This window comes from Mus pahari, chromosome 20 (assembly GCF_900095145.1).
Source record: "Mus pahari chromosome 20, PAHARI_EIJ_v1.1, whole genome shotgun sequence".
Taxonomy (NCBI): domain Eukaryota; kingdom Metazoa; phylum Chordata; class Mammalia; order Rodentia; family Muridae; genus Mus; species Mus pahari.
Genome location: NC_034609.1, coordinates 45,137,034 through 45,152,279, shown reverse-complemented (window position 1 = coordinate 45,152,279; position 15,246 = coordinate 45,137,034). Strand labels below are relative to the sequence as shown.

Genomic DNA, 15,246 nt, shown 5'->3' with positions numbered 1-15,246 from the left:
TAGTTCAGTTTTTCTCACCCTGACTGCCTATGCATTTCTCCAGCCTCTATATGCTCACTCACGATAGACAAGACAAGCCGACTACCTACAGCTCTGTGTCAGCCTCGCCTCCTCCCTTGGTAACACACAGAAGCCATCTAGAGCAATAGCCGGAATTCTTTTTTTGCAGAAATAAATGTGTGTGTGTGTGTGTGTGTGTGTGTGTGTGTGTGTGTGTGTGTGTGTGTACATATGCACACATGCAGGCAGCCCTGCTACCATCCTATGGTTTGAATTGTCACACAGGGCTGGCATCACTGCTGTGCCTGCTTTACTGGGGAATGAAGTCTAGCAGAGTGGCTTTGATCCTGGAAAGCCAGAGAGAGCAACAGTGCATCTACTGTCTCACGCTGTACCTGGGTGATCAGGACTCAGGTCTTCCACTGCAATCTGAACCACATCCGCCAGGTCCTGCTCTGACATCATCCAGAGCACGAGAAAGGGGCACACTGCTAAGCAAGAGTCCAGAAGTCACAGGGTATGGGGTTTCTGTCACCTGCAAAACAAATGTCAAGAACCAGAAGGGATGATTAATGTCCCAGTGTGGATCAGCTCATAGCTCTATGCACCTTAAGGGTCTTAAAGGTCTGCAAGCGCTTCACTATAGGGCTCTACTTGGTTTTCAAGCACTCAGAGATGTTCAGAACTAGTGGCTTTTTTTCCTAAATAGTGAAATGAAAGCCTCACTTCCCCATTCCTCACACCACCTCCAACACATCTTCTAGAAGCAGGTCTGGAACCTTCAGGCTAAGCCTAGCATCTCCAGGACCCCAGCTGCCTATAGAAACACTCTGCTAAGCACCACCTTCTCCTCCAAGTGCCAAGGCCTCTCAGTAAGTAGCATATCCCAGAGAACCATCGTAACTGTGTGGCCCTCCAGACACCCTGCCCTCAAAGAAACACCCCTGTCAGATCAGTCTGTGACTTCCTTCCAGCTGCTGTGACATTCTGATTAAGCCACCAAAGACCTTATGCTCCAACATGAAAGTGAGGCCCAGTCCATCAACACAGATTTAAATAAACGGTTAAAAACGAACAGTTACAGAAAGACCAAGTTAGAAAACCTCCAGTGGCTGGAGAGATGGCTCAGCGGTTAAGAGCACCGACTGCTCTTTCAGAGGTCCTGAGTTCGATTCCCAGCAACCACATGGTGGCTCATAACCATCTGCAATGGACTGGTGTGTCTGAAGATAGCTACAGTGTACTCATAGACGTGAAATAAATAAATCTTTAAAAGAAGAAAAACAAAGAAAACCTCAAGTAAACAAATGTAACAGGTAGAGCCTTAGCAAAAGCAACAGGAAAGCAAGAGGAACAGAAGGAAGTGAAAAAGACTGAAGGGAATGTTCCAAAATGCAACAGAGAAGACAGGTGAGGAAAGGCCAGCAAGCCAGCACTGGGAGACAGGAGAGCGAGCTGTGGCAAGGAAATGACCTCAGGGCCGCACCCAAGCATCTCCGTGGCTGAAGCACAGCTCAGCAGTAACAGCACCAGGCCCAGGTTCCAAGGCCAGGAACATGACTCCTGAAAGGGGAAGTGAGCGCCGTGTGCTGAAACCATTTATTGAAGGGTATGCAGATATGCAGAGGGAAAGATTTCTCCCTTACACATCCAAGCAAAGGACAGATGGCTTACAACAAAGAGAATTCAATCAAACCAGACAAAGAAAGAGTGAATTAAAATATCTAAGATGCTATGAGAGGGCTGGGGGGATGAAGGACTGCAGAGGCAGCGGAGACAGCAGAGCAGCGGAAGTACTCATCTGCCCAGTTCCATCCCCGCAGCCACACGGCGGCTCACCACCACCTTCCTCTTTAGTTCCAGGGGAACCCACTTCCGACCTCTTGCGGAATGGACAGGCTTACATGCAGACAAAACACTCATACACACAATAAAATAAAATAAGACTATAAGATGGAAGTATGAGCTAATAATTTTATATCTAAACAAAAATCAGTATCAAGTCTAAAGGCAGCACTCTGATCCACATATAGTGTCTAGGAATAGCACGCTCATACACAAATGTGTGGTAAAGAATCTGCAAAAATAAAACTGCAGAAAATGAGAATCAGTAGAAGAGAGCAAGTCAGCTGAGGGTCCTGGACACTGAGGAAGAATGGCAGAGTGAGGACCCTCCTCTCTACTCTGACAACAGATACAATGTAACTTTTTCAAAAGGGGAGACCTCGTCTATAAAATAAATTCTAACCATCTTCAGTAACTGCTGCAAGGGACACTGGGAGTCCCTGCTAAGAAGCTGGCATGTCTTATTCTGCTCTCCTCACTACACCTGGCACTCCAATCCTGCTGAATAGTCCTGAGAGGTGCAGAAGCTGACATCGTGGTCTGAGAGTGACCACTGTATATCTGGGCGCCACAATCTGAACAGGAAGGGCAAACGCAGGTGTGGGCATGTGCTGGCATACTCTGCGCCATCTGGTGAAAGGGAAGAGCAGCGGTGGGCACTGTGGCAGGCTACGGCCTGGGAGTCTGGTTGTGGTGCTCAAGAGCCACACCTCACCAGAAGGAAGCCAGATTCCTTAAGAAGGGTAATTACATACTCCAAACAAGAAACGCAGAAGCAGAGCCCAGACTTCTTGGACCACATCTAAGGACACTATGAAAAAAATCACTGAGCTCCCATCTGAAGGAGGCAGCCATCACACTTCAAGTAAGGGTCCCACAAACACGGTTAGGCTCACAACTACAGGACACACAGACAAATGATGTGAAGGCCCTACTTTGGGCAAACATGAAAATGCTGACATCAGCAAGTCTAACGGCTGCAGTGAGGTAAGGAACCACTAGAGACTCACTGGCTTTTCTCCTTTTCTTCTTGCAAGAAATCAAACAGGCCATAAACGAATGAATGGATGGATGAATGAATGAGTGAATGAATGAATAAATAAATAAAGTATTGTACTGCACCCAGATGACATATCTTATTAATACAGTAACAGGAGGGATGGTGGGAGGTCTATAGAAATTAAAGTAGATTTTAAAATTAACAAAACCAAGGAAAGGGAAAAACCAAACAACAATTAGAAATTCAAGTCTGGGTTGTGTGATAGAAATATGTGTGTGAGTGAGTGGCAGAAGGGCAGCCCAGGAGTGTAGGTCACCACACCTTACACACCTTACACACCTTTGGTTTGCATTTTATTTAATCAAAGGGGTTCTTTAAGAAAAAATTCAAACTGGAAAAAATACTTGCTATACCTAAGCCAATTCTTTTTTTCTTTTCACAGCAGTAGAAAAAACCAGCAAACCTGTGACACTGAGCCAAAAAAAAAAAAAAAAAAAAAAATCAGTCACAAGGGAAGGCCAAAGTGTGGGCAGGTGCTCCACCTGCTGGAAAACTGACAACACAGATGCCTGACAAGGCACGGGCCCCAGTGACTTGCAGGGGCCTAGGGATGACTCTGGGAGTCCTCCCTGGGAACAGGAACCTGCCAGCATATGCACTTATTGTATAAAGATTCACTCAAAAAAGCAGTGGAATGAACCCTGGGCCGGCGGGGTCGTTAGCAGCAGCGGAAAGCTGAGCAGTGGGCTGTCACGCAGGTGCGGCACCCCAGGCACCCCTAGGCACCCCTAGGCCTCTGTGCCCGCCCCTTTCCGAGGTCTCTGAGGAGGAACTTGAAAGACAGAGCAGCCACAGCTGAAGGTAACCTAGCGCCAGGAACTCAGTCTTCTCGATTCCAAAAAAGCAAAGAGTGAACTTCAGCTCTGAGCCGAGGCAGCGGCCTTCACTTTCCTAAAGACACCCAGCCAGGTTCAGGCCTAGACTAAAAGCAGCCCAGGCTCTAGCAAATCCAAAGAACGAAAAGCACACTACAGACCCTTTTCCAGGAAAATGCAGACAGACAAGTCTTTGCCCTTTTCAAGGCTGCAAAGATACTAGAATCACCAGCATGCCTGCCTCAGTACCTCAGGACAAATGCCACCAGACAGAGTCTCACTGTCCCAGCTTCACCTGCAGCAGGTGCAGCTCCAAGACCTGTCCAACCCACAGCCCACACTCACCCTAGGGGAGTAATAAGTGCTCATTTCAAACGGCAAGCTTTGCCTTGATTGCATGGCTTTTATACATGAACCTCACAGATAACAGTCTATGTCTCTCACAATGTCAAAAGTCTGGACACTCCTACAAGTCTACCCAAGTGCAGAAGCCCCTGGGGACCCTCCTCCAGAGGGAACTGGTCTGCAGCCTGGGCCTTCTCCAGGCCCAAACATGGAAACCCGTGAAAAGCAAAGATCTAGAGGAACAAACCAGGTCCTCACACGTGTCGCTCTACCCCTGTATCCAGGCCACCTACTACGGACAGCCTTGTCAGAAAGGACATTAACAAGTGCCTGGTCTACACCCGCTTACTCTGCCTCTGCAGCCTGGTCATAAATGGCCGGAACCCAGAGAGTCCATGAGCTGTGCCTGCCTCTCTCCTAAGGGGCAGTGGAAGAGGCTTTTAAATGCCCAACCCCGCCCGCCACCTTCCTGCTTCCTAAAAGCTCTGAAAATGCCTTAGGAAAACACTCTGGATGGGTTATAAAACCCTGAACTCTGACCTCCTCCAAACAAGGACACCACTGCCCTCCTCGCTGTTTATCCAAATGCTCCTGTTGCCAGGATAAAAACATTTAGAATTCTGCTAACAGTGAAGGTTTCAATAGAAAAAAATGAGGGCAAGCAGCCCAAGAAAACTGGAGCAGAGAGACATGCACGCGGTTGCCATTTTGGCAAATTAGCTTTGCCATTTCTCAGAAGGCCTGGGGAGAATCCAGTCCTAATGTAATAAAACAGCTGGACTAAGACTAATGTTCAATAAAGACTCTGACTGCAATTACCATTTAGAGTGCTGAAGCTCCCAGGGTGCACATGGAAAAGGCCGTCCACCAGAGTCACAACCCAAGCACGCAGCAGGGGTACAGCAAGATGAGGGGTGGCCCCACGTGTTAATATGAAAGAATGATTTAACCATGCTACCCCAATACACCACAGAAATGCACACCAGTGGGAAGTCCCAGGGCAGTGTATAAGAACTGCATGTATATGTCTTCCTATACGTGTAAGCTGGCACAGCAGTACCCAGGGGTTGGGGTAGAACACCTAAACCTAAGCTGCCTCCCTCGGGGAGGCAGAGATCCCGGGATCTGAGTGGCAGACTTCCACATGACTTACTTATTAGTTCCTGGCTGCTTATGACAGTGTCTCTAGGTCAGAGTAGTTCCATGCAGAGTTAGCACGGGCATCAAATCCCAACAGCACTTAAGACATTTTCCCCAGCACTGGGTCTCGAACCTAGAGGATTAAGCCCCTGTCTAATTATCTAGTGAGGCCCTCTTTAACCCATCTCACCACAGCCCCAGCCCCAGCCCCACCCTCAACCCCTCCCTGCACCTTGATTGAACGCCTCATGGACTAGTGTGTCAGCCACACTCCCTCCACTCGCCCTTGCCAGGGCCCCACAGAGGGCCTTGCTTTCCTGCCCCGCCCCCAGGGCTCCCTCTAGGATGCCAAGTGTTCCAGGGTACTCCATTTGCCCCCTCCTTGCTGTTCCTGAGCTCCCCTGAGTGTCAGTCTTGCCTACCAGGCTGCTCCAGCTCCAGGGCTGTGGCTTCTCTCCAGCAGGGCTGGCGTCTACCACACACACACTGTGCCTAGGCTTCCTGCAGGGCTATTCCCCAGGCCATTGTTCTGCCGGTTCCCTATCAACTCCCTGCAGGGTGCCAGGGCAAGGCCCACTGCTCAATGGGCACTGGTGCTCAGCTTCATGTTGCTCACACCCCTAACACATGCACACGCACACGCACATGCACACGCACACGCACACGCACGCACGCACACCAGCACACTCTCAGCACAGGCCCTGAGACATCCCTCCTTGAATATTAACCCCAGGTATGGATCACAGCCCTTCCCGTCATCTCGCCCGTTGGCGGTGGCCCATGTCCCCCGCTGCTGCCTGGGAGGTTTATTCTCTCCTACAGATTCTGCCTCAGGCTCTGACTGCACCCAGGCATCACCTAACATCTGGATTCATGTGCAGTTTCCCAGGGTTCTCCGCCTTCTTCTGCTCCAGAGCTCTCAACAGCAGCTCAAGGGTCACACCAGAAACAGACAAGATTTCTTGGGCTCATGCTGCAGTGGCTTGAAGAGTCTCTGTGTCCTCAGCAGGTGGATCAGCAGCATCCATCTTGGGCTCTCTTCCTTGCTCACTCACTAGACCTGTCCAGTCATCCCACCTCCACCCCCAGCCTCATCCCTTCCAGTCAGACGGCCCCTTCCCCTTTCCCACATGTTCTCTGCTCCCACACAGGTTCTTCAGTGACACTAAATAATGCCTGAAGGACACCAGAACCCACCTCCCTGGTCCCGGGTCCTGCTTTATGGACAAGCACTTTCCTCTGGCTTACTATACTTCGTAAAGATCTGCTTTGCTAAGCGTCTGCCTCCCAGGCACTGCTGAAAGCTGAGAGCCTGTGAGCAACTGAGTGGCCTGCACAACCTGGCTCCTGCAGGCATCCTGCAACTGATATGGGGCCAATATTCCTGCTGGACACAGACACCAGTATGACATCAGCATTGCTACTGAGAACCCACTGGTAAGGTGAACCCCGTTTACCCTGGACTGGCCAGTACTGACAGACAGTACACTGTGTGGAAAAGTCACACCGTGCCTCATTAGTACATACAATTATGTCAGCCCCACAAAAATTAACATTATTACATTTCGATAAAAATCAAAGCCAGGCACAGTGGCACACATCTGTAATGCCAGCACTCGGGAAGCAGGGGCAGGCAGATCTCTGTGAGTTCAAGGCCACTCTGGTCTACATGGCAAGTCCCAGGCAAGATAGGGCTACATTATGAGATTCTATCTCAGACACACATTAAATCAAACCATGGACCACAGCTTCAAGGCGCTTGTGCCTGTGCTCTGGCCTCCGGGACTGAACTGAGTAACTGCATAAACTCAGCTGCCTGTCAGTCAGCAATGTGCCATGGCAACTAAATATTTAACTACAAATGTTTTTTCAAATATCTGCAGCATCCATGAGATGCTGCATGAGAAAAAACTGAAAGTATTAATACGGGAGCTTTTAAAGCCATACTGGGGAGGCTGAGATGGAAGAGTAAGCTCAAGGCCTGCTGGGCTACAGAGTCAATTCAGTTGAGCCTAGGCAGGACCAATTAATAAAGCCTGTCTGGCTGGGCAGCGGTGTCCCGCCAGGCAGTGATGTCCCGCCGGGCAGTGGTGATGCACACCTTTATTCCATCAATCAAGAGGCAGAGGCAGGCAGATCTCTGAGTTTGGGGCCAGTCTGGTCTATAGAGTGAGTTCTAGTCCCAGAACAACCAGAATTACACGGAGAAACCCTGTCTCAAAAAAAATAAAAAATAAAAATAAAAAACAAAACATGGGGCTGGAGAGATGGCTCAGAGTTTATACTGGTTGTTCTTCCAGAGGTCCTGAGTAAAATTCCCATAATGTGACCTGACGCCCTTTTCTGGTAAGAAAGTATACATGCAGATAGGGCACACATATACATTCATTCATTCATTCATTCAATCAATCAATCAATAAAATGTTTCTAAAATTTTTTAAAAAGCTGTCTCAAATTAAAAAGCAAGCAGAGGCCTAGGGGTGTAGCTCAGTGGTGGAGCATGGGTTTGGTCACCAGCATAGGATGGGATGGGTGGGACACACAACACTATTTAGAGCATAAAGCTTCATTTTAGGGGTGAAGATTTAAAAAGGAAACACTCCAGAGTACCAGTTCTCATGACATGAAAAGCGATGAAGGCATAAGAGAAAATGACTGAACAAAGGCTCACTGTGTCCCAGCACATTCCCCACCGGGATTGTCTCGGTCACGGCATGAACCACATCATACAGGATGTTGAGACAAATGGCTTCTTTCCCGTCAGCCTCGAGGACAGGCATCTCAGAGCTGTTTCTTACATCAAGCCTCTCCAGGAGCCTTCATGCCACATCTGGCTTGGTGGGGTTATTTCCACAGGAAGCAAGACAAGGCAGCCAGACAGACACACAGCCCTGGGCTGGAATGACATGCCAGTCACCAGATGCCTGTCCAGCAGTGAGTCTAATAAGCCCACTGCACATGCCCCCAGTGAGAGCCTAGCGTGTTCCTGACATGTCTGGAAAGAGCTGTGGAAAGCATCCATGGCTTGTCCGGCCTCACTTTATAGAAGATAAAAATATGCTTCACTGTTGGCAAAAGCTAAAAGGCCAGAAGCAGCCCTTAGTGAAACAAGTGTGGAACAGATTTAGTCAGGACACAGTGTATGCAAAAGGTACTCTCAGAACCACCACAGGAGTAGAAAGAATGTATTCTCGTCCCAAAAGTCCCAGTGTCCCCAGTGCACTGCTCTGCTCTGGAGACTTGAAGATCCACCAGAGCTGGGATGCCAAGACCAGAGTTTCAAAAAAACAAGGATACAGACAAACCCACTGGCAGACACTTTTGACTCCAACACTTGGGAGTCAGAGACAGGTGGATCTCTGCAAGTTCAAGGTCAGACTGGTCAACGTACATAGCAAATTCCAGGTTGCTTAGGCTACATAGTGTCTCAAAAATAAATTACATGAAATATAACTATCAGGACAGCAACTGTTACTTCCTGTCCACTTTAAGAAGTAGCAAAGTGGTACTTAGGCAGCCAAGTCTCCAGGAACATGGAAACTACTAGAACACCAAAGATTACCCAAGTCTTTTCAGGACACAGAAGCACTAAGAAATAAAATCCAAAAGACAGGAGGTCAGCAACAAGATCCATTGTTTTATTAACTAGGGCACATGGGAAAGTTTGGCTTGCTTTTCCCCCAAAATAAACCTGGGACAGAGTGCAAAAAGAACAGATGGAGCGGGGCATGGTGGTGCACACCTTTAATCCCAGCACCACTCGGGAGAAAGAGGCAGGCAGATTTCTAAATTCAAGGCCAGCCTGGTCTACAAAGTGAGTGCCAGGACAGTCAGGTCTACACAGAGAAACCCTGTCTCAAAAAACCAAAAAGAACAGATGGGGGCTGAGGAGACGGCTCAGTGTGTGAAGCGCTATGGGGGCTGAGGAGATGGCTCAGTGGGTGAAGTGCTTGCTGTGCACATATGAGGACCCAAGTTCAGCTCCCTAGCACCCACAGAAAGGCTCTAGGGCTGGTGAGGCAGAGGCAGGCAGCTCTTAGACTTGCTGGCTTGCCAGTCTGAGCACAGTGATAAGCTCCAGGTTCAGTGAAAAACACTGGCTAGGAACAGAAGGAAGAGTGACAGACGGCACCCAGTATTTATCCCTGTCACTTACATGCATGTGTGTGGGCACACACTGAATGAATGAATGAATGAATGAATGAATGAATGAAACAAGTTAAAAAATGGCAATCAGACTCTGTGATCATCACAGGAGACAAGAGATCCTTCTCCCAGGGCTCCTACCCTCCCTACCCTTTGGAAAACACAGGCAACACTGTTTTTCTTTGAGATAGAACCTCTAAAAATGTTTCAAGACGAGGGAAGAGCAAACCTGAGGTCAGGCTACTCCCCTTCGAGGTTGATCATTGTCATACCTCCCCACACAAAGGTCTCCTGCAGTGCCAGGCACAGGCCGCCACAGACCTGCTTCAGCCACATCAAGAGCAGGCCAAGGAGCCTCCACCGCTGGTTCTGTATACATGCTTTTCTTCCAGGCAGTAGACAACAGGCCAAAGGTGTGATGGTGCCAGACAGCCTTCTGGACACACAACTACAGCTAAAGATTACCTTAAGAAAGCCGGGCGTGGTAGCACACGCCTTTAATCCCAGCACCCGGGAGGCAGAGACAGGCGGATTTCTGAGTTCAAGGCCAGCCTGGTCTATGGAGNGAGTTCCAGGACAACCAGGGCTACACAGAGAAACCCTGTCTCAAAGAAAAAAGAAAAAAAGAAAGAAAGAAAGAAAGAAAGAAAGAAAGAAAGAAAGAAAGAAAGAAAGAAAGAAAGAAAGAAAGAAAGAAAGCCAAATAGCACAGCAGATATGGTAGTTTTGCCTTTAATGACAGCAATCAAGCTGCAGAGGCAGGAAGACCTCTGTGAGTCTGAGGTTGGGGTGGCCTACATAGCCAAATTCCAGGCCAACCAAAGCCACATAATGAGACTTTGTTTCAATGTAAACAAGTAAAAAAGAGAGAGAGAAAAAGAAATCCAAAGATCTAGGAAATAAGAGGTTCAGCTTAAGCTTGCCCCACAACACTCACAGAGTGAAGGGTGGGAGGGCTGGTGCCTGGGGAGCAGCACTTCTGACTTGGGGATTAGGATCTCCTGCAACACCTTAAAGTCAGCGAGGCCCAACGAGCTGTACATAATTAAACCACACCTGCTATCATGCCAGAAGGTGTTTGAGTATTGCATGTTCTTTTTAAATAATAGTTATGGAAATTTTATTTTTCTTTCTCTCCCCCACCCACCTTTTTTCAAGACAGTTGCTCTGTATAGCCCCGGTTGTCCTGGAACTCATTCTGTAGACCTGGTTGGTCTTGAACTCTGAGATCTGCCTGCCCGTCTCTGCCTCCTGAGTACTAGGATTAAAGGTGTGAACCACAACCACGCAGCTGAAATTTTACTTTTTAAACATATTTACAAAATACTTTTTAATGAAAAAGAGCTACAATTTTCAAAATAATGACGTCATGAAAAGTGACAGTTTTTGCCCTTTCACAGCTACAGCTTGTCTGTAGGCTGGCAAGAATGCCTGGCTCTGGATGCAGCCCGACTTCAGCTAGCCTCATGGGGAGACACAGCTGGTAATCAGAGAGCAGTTCAACAGCCTCTGCACACAGCTACAGACACACTCATTTGTGCTGACCCTAAAACTCAGCACTTGCTTTAGTTCCTGAATGAAGTCTGGTTGCAGCAGAGCCTGAAACCGCACTGAGAACTTTGCTCCTGAATTCATCAAAGCCCACTGCTCTGTTCTGCTTGTCCAGTGGGCAGTTCTAACAGAAGCATAAGCTCTGTCCATCATTCAGAAAATCCTGCTCACTAGGTATATGCAGCTACAGAGCCATACATGATATATGATGATACTACAGCATTGTGCCAGGCATGGGCAAGCAGACTCATAATCCCAGCATTCAGGAGACTACGTAGGAAGATCTCAAGGTTAGCTTGGGCTATGTAGTGAAACCCTATCTCCAAACAAACATGAGCACTGACTCTTCTTTGAAAGAGCTGTTGGGCTCACAATAGTAAACACAGCTTCCTAAAATTCTAATCCCACTTGACAACTCGATTCATATCACTGACAACACACTCCACTCCTCTGGAATGATAGGCTTTGTACATTTGTAGGAAAAACCACGCTGGTCAGGCTTTCTTTCGTAGTAGCCCATCAGCTAGTTCAGCTCGAAGCTTCCATTACTGCAGAGGGCTGTCCTGGAACAATCCCAGTAAAATGTTCTCACCTGTCCACATCTCAGGAGTGGGAAGATGAAGTGAGCTCTAAGGTGGGGACTTAGAAAAGCAATGGCTTTACTGTGTGACACTAGGACAATCTTTTAAAAAGATATATTTATTTTTGTTCTTTTAATTATGTTTGTGTGTCTGGGCATGTGAGAATATGTACAGGTTCCCTCAAAGACCAGAGGCATCAGATCTTCTAGAACTGGAACTACAGAGAGCTTTCAGCCACCAGACACAGACGATGAGAACTGACCTGGCTCTCTGTAAAAGCAGCAAGTACTCTTGATCACTAAGCCATCTCTCCAGCCCATTAAGGACACTCTTGGGTAAAATACTGCATTGCATGGTCTACTGCCTTGCAGAAAGCACAAGAACACAGCATGGTACCCCAGAACTGATGTGTATTCAAACACCAGCATTCATAGCCACCACAAATTATGTACCGTAAGTACAAATGCTGATAAACAATTTATCTCCATTCTTTTGGCCTCACATGCCCCCTGGAAGGGTGTTCCAGATGTCCCAAAAGATGTGGGCCATCCTCTGATTGAGGGCTGGCAGGAACACGCATGAAGTCAACCTCCATCTCTGCCTCTCTCTTCTCCTGTGCTTTTTTGTTTTTTTTTGTTTTTGTTTTTGTTTTTTCAAGACAGGGTTTCTCTGTGTAGCCCTGGCTGTCCTGGAACTCATTCTGTAGACCAGGCTGGCCTCAAAATGATAAATCTGCCTGCCTCTCCCTCTGACTCTGCCTCCAAGTGCTGGGATTAAAGGTGTGCGCCACCACACCCAGCTTCTCCTGTGCTTTCTTTATCCAGCATTTCATGTTGTCCAGGCTGCAGTACACAGGTATCGATCCAGAACTGCAAGCCAGGCTTTTCTGAATCACCACCACCTCTTCCCAGCTGCTCAAAAGGAGCCGCCTCTCTGCAGCTCCTCGGGAAAGCAGCCTATCGACCAGGTCATTCTGGGCCTGCTCCCTTCAACAGTGCCAGGGTACCCTCTTACTGCTGGGTCCTCTCAGCATCCCAACTCTGTCCACACCTGTCATCTATGTGCATCAACTGCCAAGGACCCCGGCTCCAAACATGCCCTGTCTCCATGTCACACCGATGGCAGATTTGGTGTACCTCCCACCCCATGTAGAAATGAGTAGAACGGCCCGTCAGCTGCTCCTGGGCACTATTTGTCCCACCGAGCCCATGCCCTCCTTCAAGGGCTCCATCCACTCAGAGCATTAGCCTTCCAAGGCTCTCAATGGCTCCAGCCCTTTGTGCTGGCCAACCTATGACCTCAGCCTGTTCCTCACTCACAAACCCAATAGGGGCAACACAGTGACAACCCGGGGCCCACAGACCAGGTCCACCCCCGACTCTTTCTGTGCAGTTCATGAGCCAAAAGCTTATCTTCCATTTTAAAATAACAGGAGGAAATTTTTAAAGAACTACTGTACTTTATGATATAAAAATGAGATGAGGGCTAGAGAGATGGCTCAGTGGTTAAGAGCACCGACTGCTCTTCCAAAGGTCCTGAGTTCAAATCCCAGCAACCACATGTTGGCTCACAACCATCTGCAATGGGATCTGATGCCCTCTTCTGGTGTGTCTGAAGACAGTGACAGTGTACTTACATAATAAATCAATCAATCAATCTTTGGACCAGAGAGAGAAGAAAAAGTGTCTGAAGGCAGCAACAGTGTACTTACATATAATAAATAAATCTTTAATTAAAAAAAAAAATGGGATGAAGCTGGGAGGTGGTGGCACATACCTTTAATCCTAGCACTTGGGAGGCAGAGGCAGGCAGATTTCTGAGTTCGAGGCCAGTCTGGTCTACAGAGTGAGCTCCAGGACAACCAGGGCTACACAGAGAAAACCTGTCTCGAAAAACCAGAAAAAAGAAAGAAAGAAAGAAAGAAAGAAAGAAAGAAAGAAAGAAAGAAAGAAAGAGAGAGATGAGAGAGAGAGAGAGAGAGAGAGAGAGAGAGAGAGAGAGAGAGAGAGAGAGATGACATCTCAGCTCCTATAAGGGTTGCACTGGAGCAGAGTACCCTGTCTCTAACACTATTTGTTTCTACCACACAGCACACCAAAAGCTGTTGGGCTGCACTAGACTAGGTGGAGTTCCAACACCTAACCTGCATCAGGCAGGGGTGTCTGCACACTGGGCTCATCCACAGGAGGGCCTATTACAAGGTTATTAGTCACATCTGCAGCGATCATCAACAACCTGGATTAGAGATGAACAGAGCACAAGCAGACACTATAACCATGAACCATGGCCTTAGGACTTTAAACAGTGACATGGACTAAGGAGACGCTGTTTGATGGCTAATATTTGTACCTCCTTAAGAGCAGAGCCACGGGCTGGTGAGATGGCTCAGCGGGTAAGAGCACCCGACTGTTCTTCCGAAGGTCCTGAGTTCAAATCCCAGCAACCACATGGTGGCTCACAACCATCCACAACAAGATCTAACTTCCTCTTCTGGAGTGTCTGAAGACAGCTACAGTGTACTTACATATAATAAATAAATAAAATCTTTAAAAAAAAACAAAACAAAAAACTGCTCTTAAAAAAAAAAAAAAAAAAGAGCAGAGCCACTCCATACAGCTTCCTCTCCACTACTAAGTCAACATTCCAGACATCCATCCTGACCTGAGCCACCCAGCCATGCTCTTCTGTGTGTTCTGTAATGCTGCCCCACCAGCACCAAAACAAAGACTCAGAGACCTGGCCAGACATGGTAAGCCAAGCCTTTAGTCCCAGCACTCTGGAGGCAGAGGCAGGAAGATCTCTGGAATTTTGAAACTCACCTGGTCTACATAATGAGAACAGTCTTTTTTTTTTTTTTTTTTTTAAGTTTTCAGTCATTTTAGTTTTCAATTTACTTTCACATTAAAATATCACAAAACTTCACAACTAACCCTTTAAGCCCAAAGAACCAGACCCGAAAAGCTCCTCTGAGCTCTATTGCACACAGCACACGTGTAAGAACAGACACCCTAGCTTGGAGGACCTAGCACAATAGCAGTTCACTGAACCAGAACACACACCCATGCCCAACACTGCAAACACATGCGATGCCACAGATGGTGGACCAGGACACACCCCTCCCTGCTTTACAATAGAGCAGGGTATCCTGGAGCACATACACCCTACAAGGCTCTCACAGGTCCCAACTCCATCCCAAAAGCTACCAACTATCTGGATGTGGTACTACAGTGACTGAGTAGAAGAAGACTAGAACATTTGTCAACAATGTCAGCTGTGCTAGCAACAAAAGACCAAGAAACTATTTGCTTCACTTTAAAGCAATTGCCAAGAATAACTTTTTGAAGAAAACCTGTTGGTTGTATTAAACGCAATTAATTAGGGTTAGCACAGTGGCTCAGCAGGTTGACACAAAACCTGACCTTCCCGAGTTCCATAATCAAAGCCCATGAAGAACATATCATTGAAAGTTGTTCTCTGACCTCCACACACATACATGCACACGATAAAATGTTAAAACCTAAAAAATAAATTAGAGTCATGTGGTCAATGCCTTTAATCTCAGCACTAGGAGCCTAAAGCAGCAGAGTTGGTGCAGGTTGGAGGCCAACTTGATCTATACAGCAAAACTTTCTTCTAAGAAACCAAAGCTACAAGAAAACCAAGAAGGATGACCATCGTGTGGATATTTCATTCCTCCTTAGAACAAGGAACAAAATACTCATGAAAGGATATAGGTATAGAGACAAAATTTAGAGCTAAGATG

At 47.5% G+C, this 15,246-nt stretch overlaps 1 protein-coding gene across 12 annotated transcripts in view; it reads right to left on the bottom strand.

Annotated features, from left to right (window-relative positions):
• Banp (BTG3 associated nuclear protein) overlaps positions 1–15,246 on the bottom strand; it is a 77,479-nt gene that overhangs the window by 51,223 nt on the left and 11,010 nt on the right. For 11 of the 12 annotated variants that reach the window (XM_029532397.1, XM_029532399.1, XM_021220128.1 and 8 more), the window contains exon 2: positions 396–535. In XM_029532397.1, coding sequence (XP_029388257.1) covers positions 396–465 — 70 coding nt within the window. In that variant the 5' untranslated portion in view covers positions 466–535. Of the gene's footprint in view, positions 1–395; positions 536–1,486; positions 1,548–15,246 lie in introns of those variants that run through there. The other variant, XM_029532398.1, reaches the window with a different exon arrangement.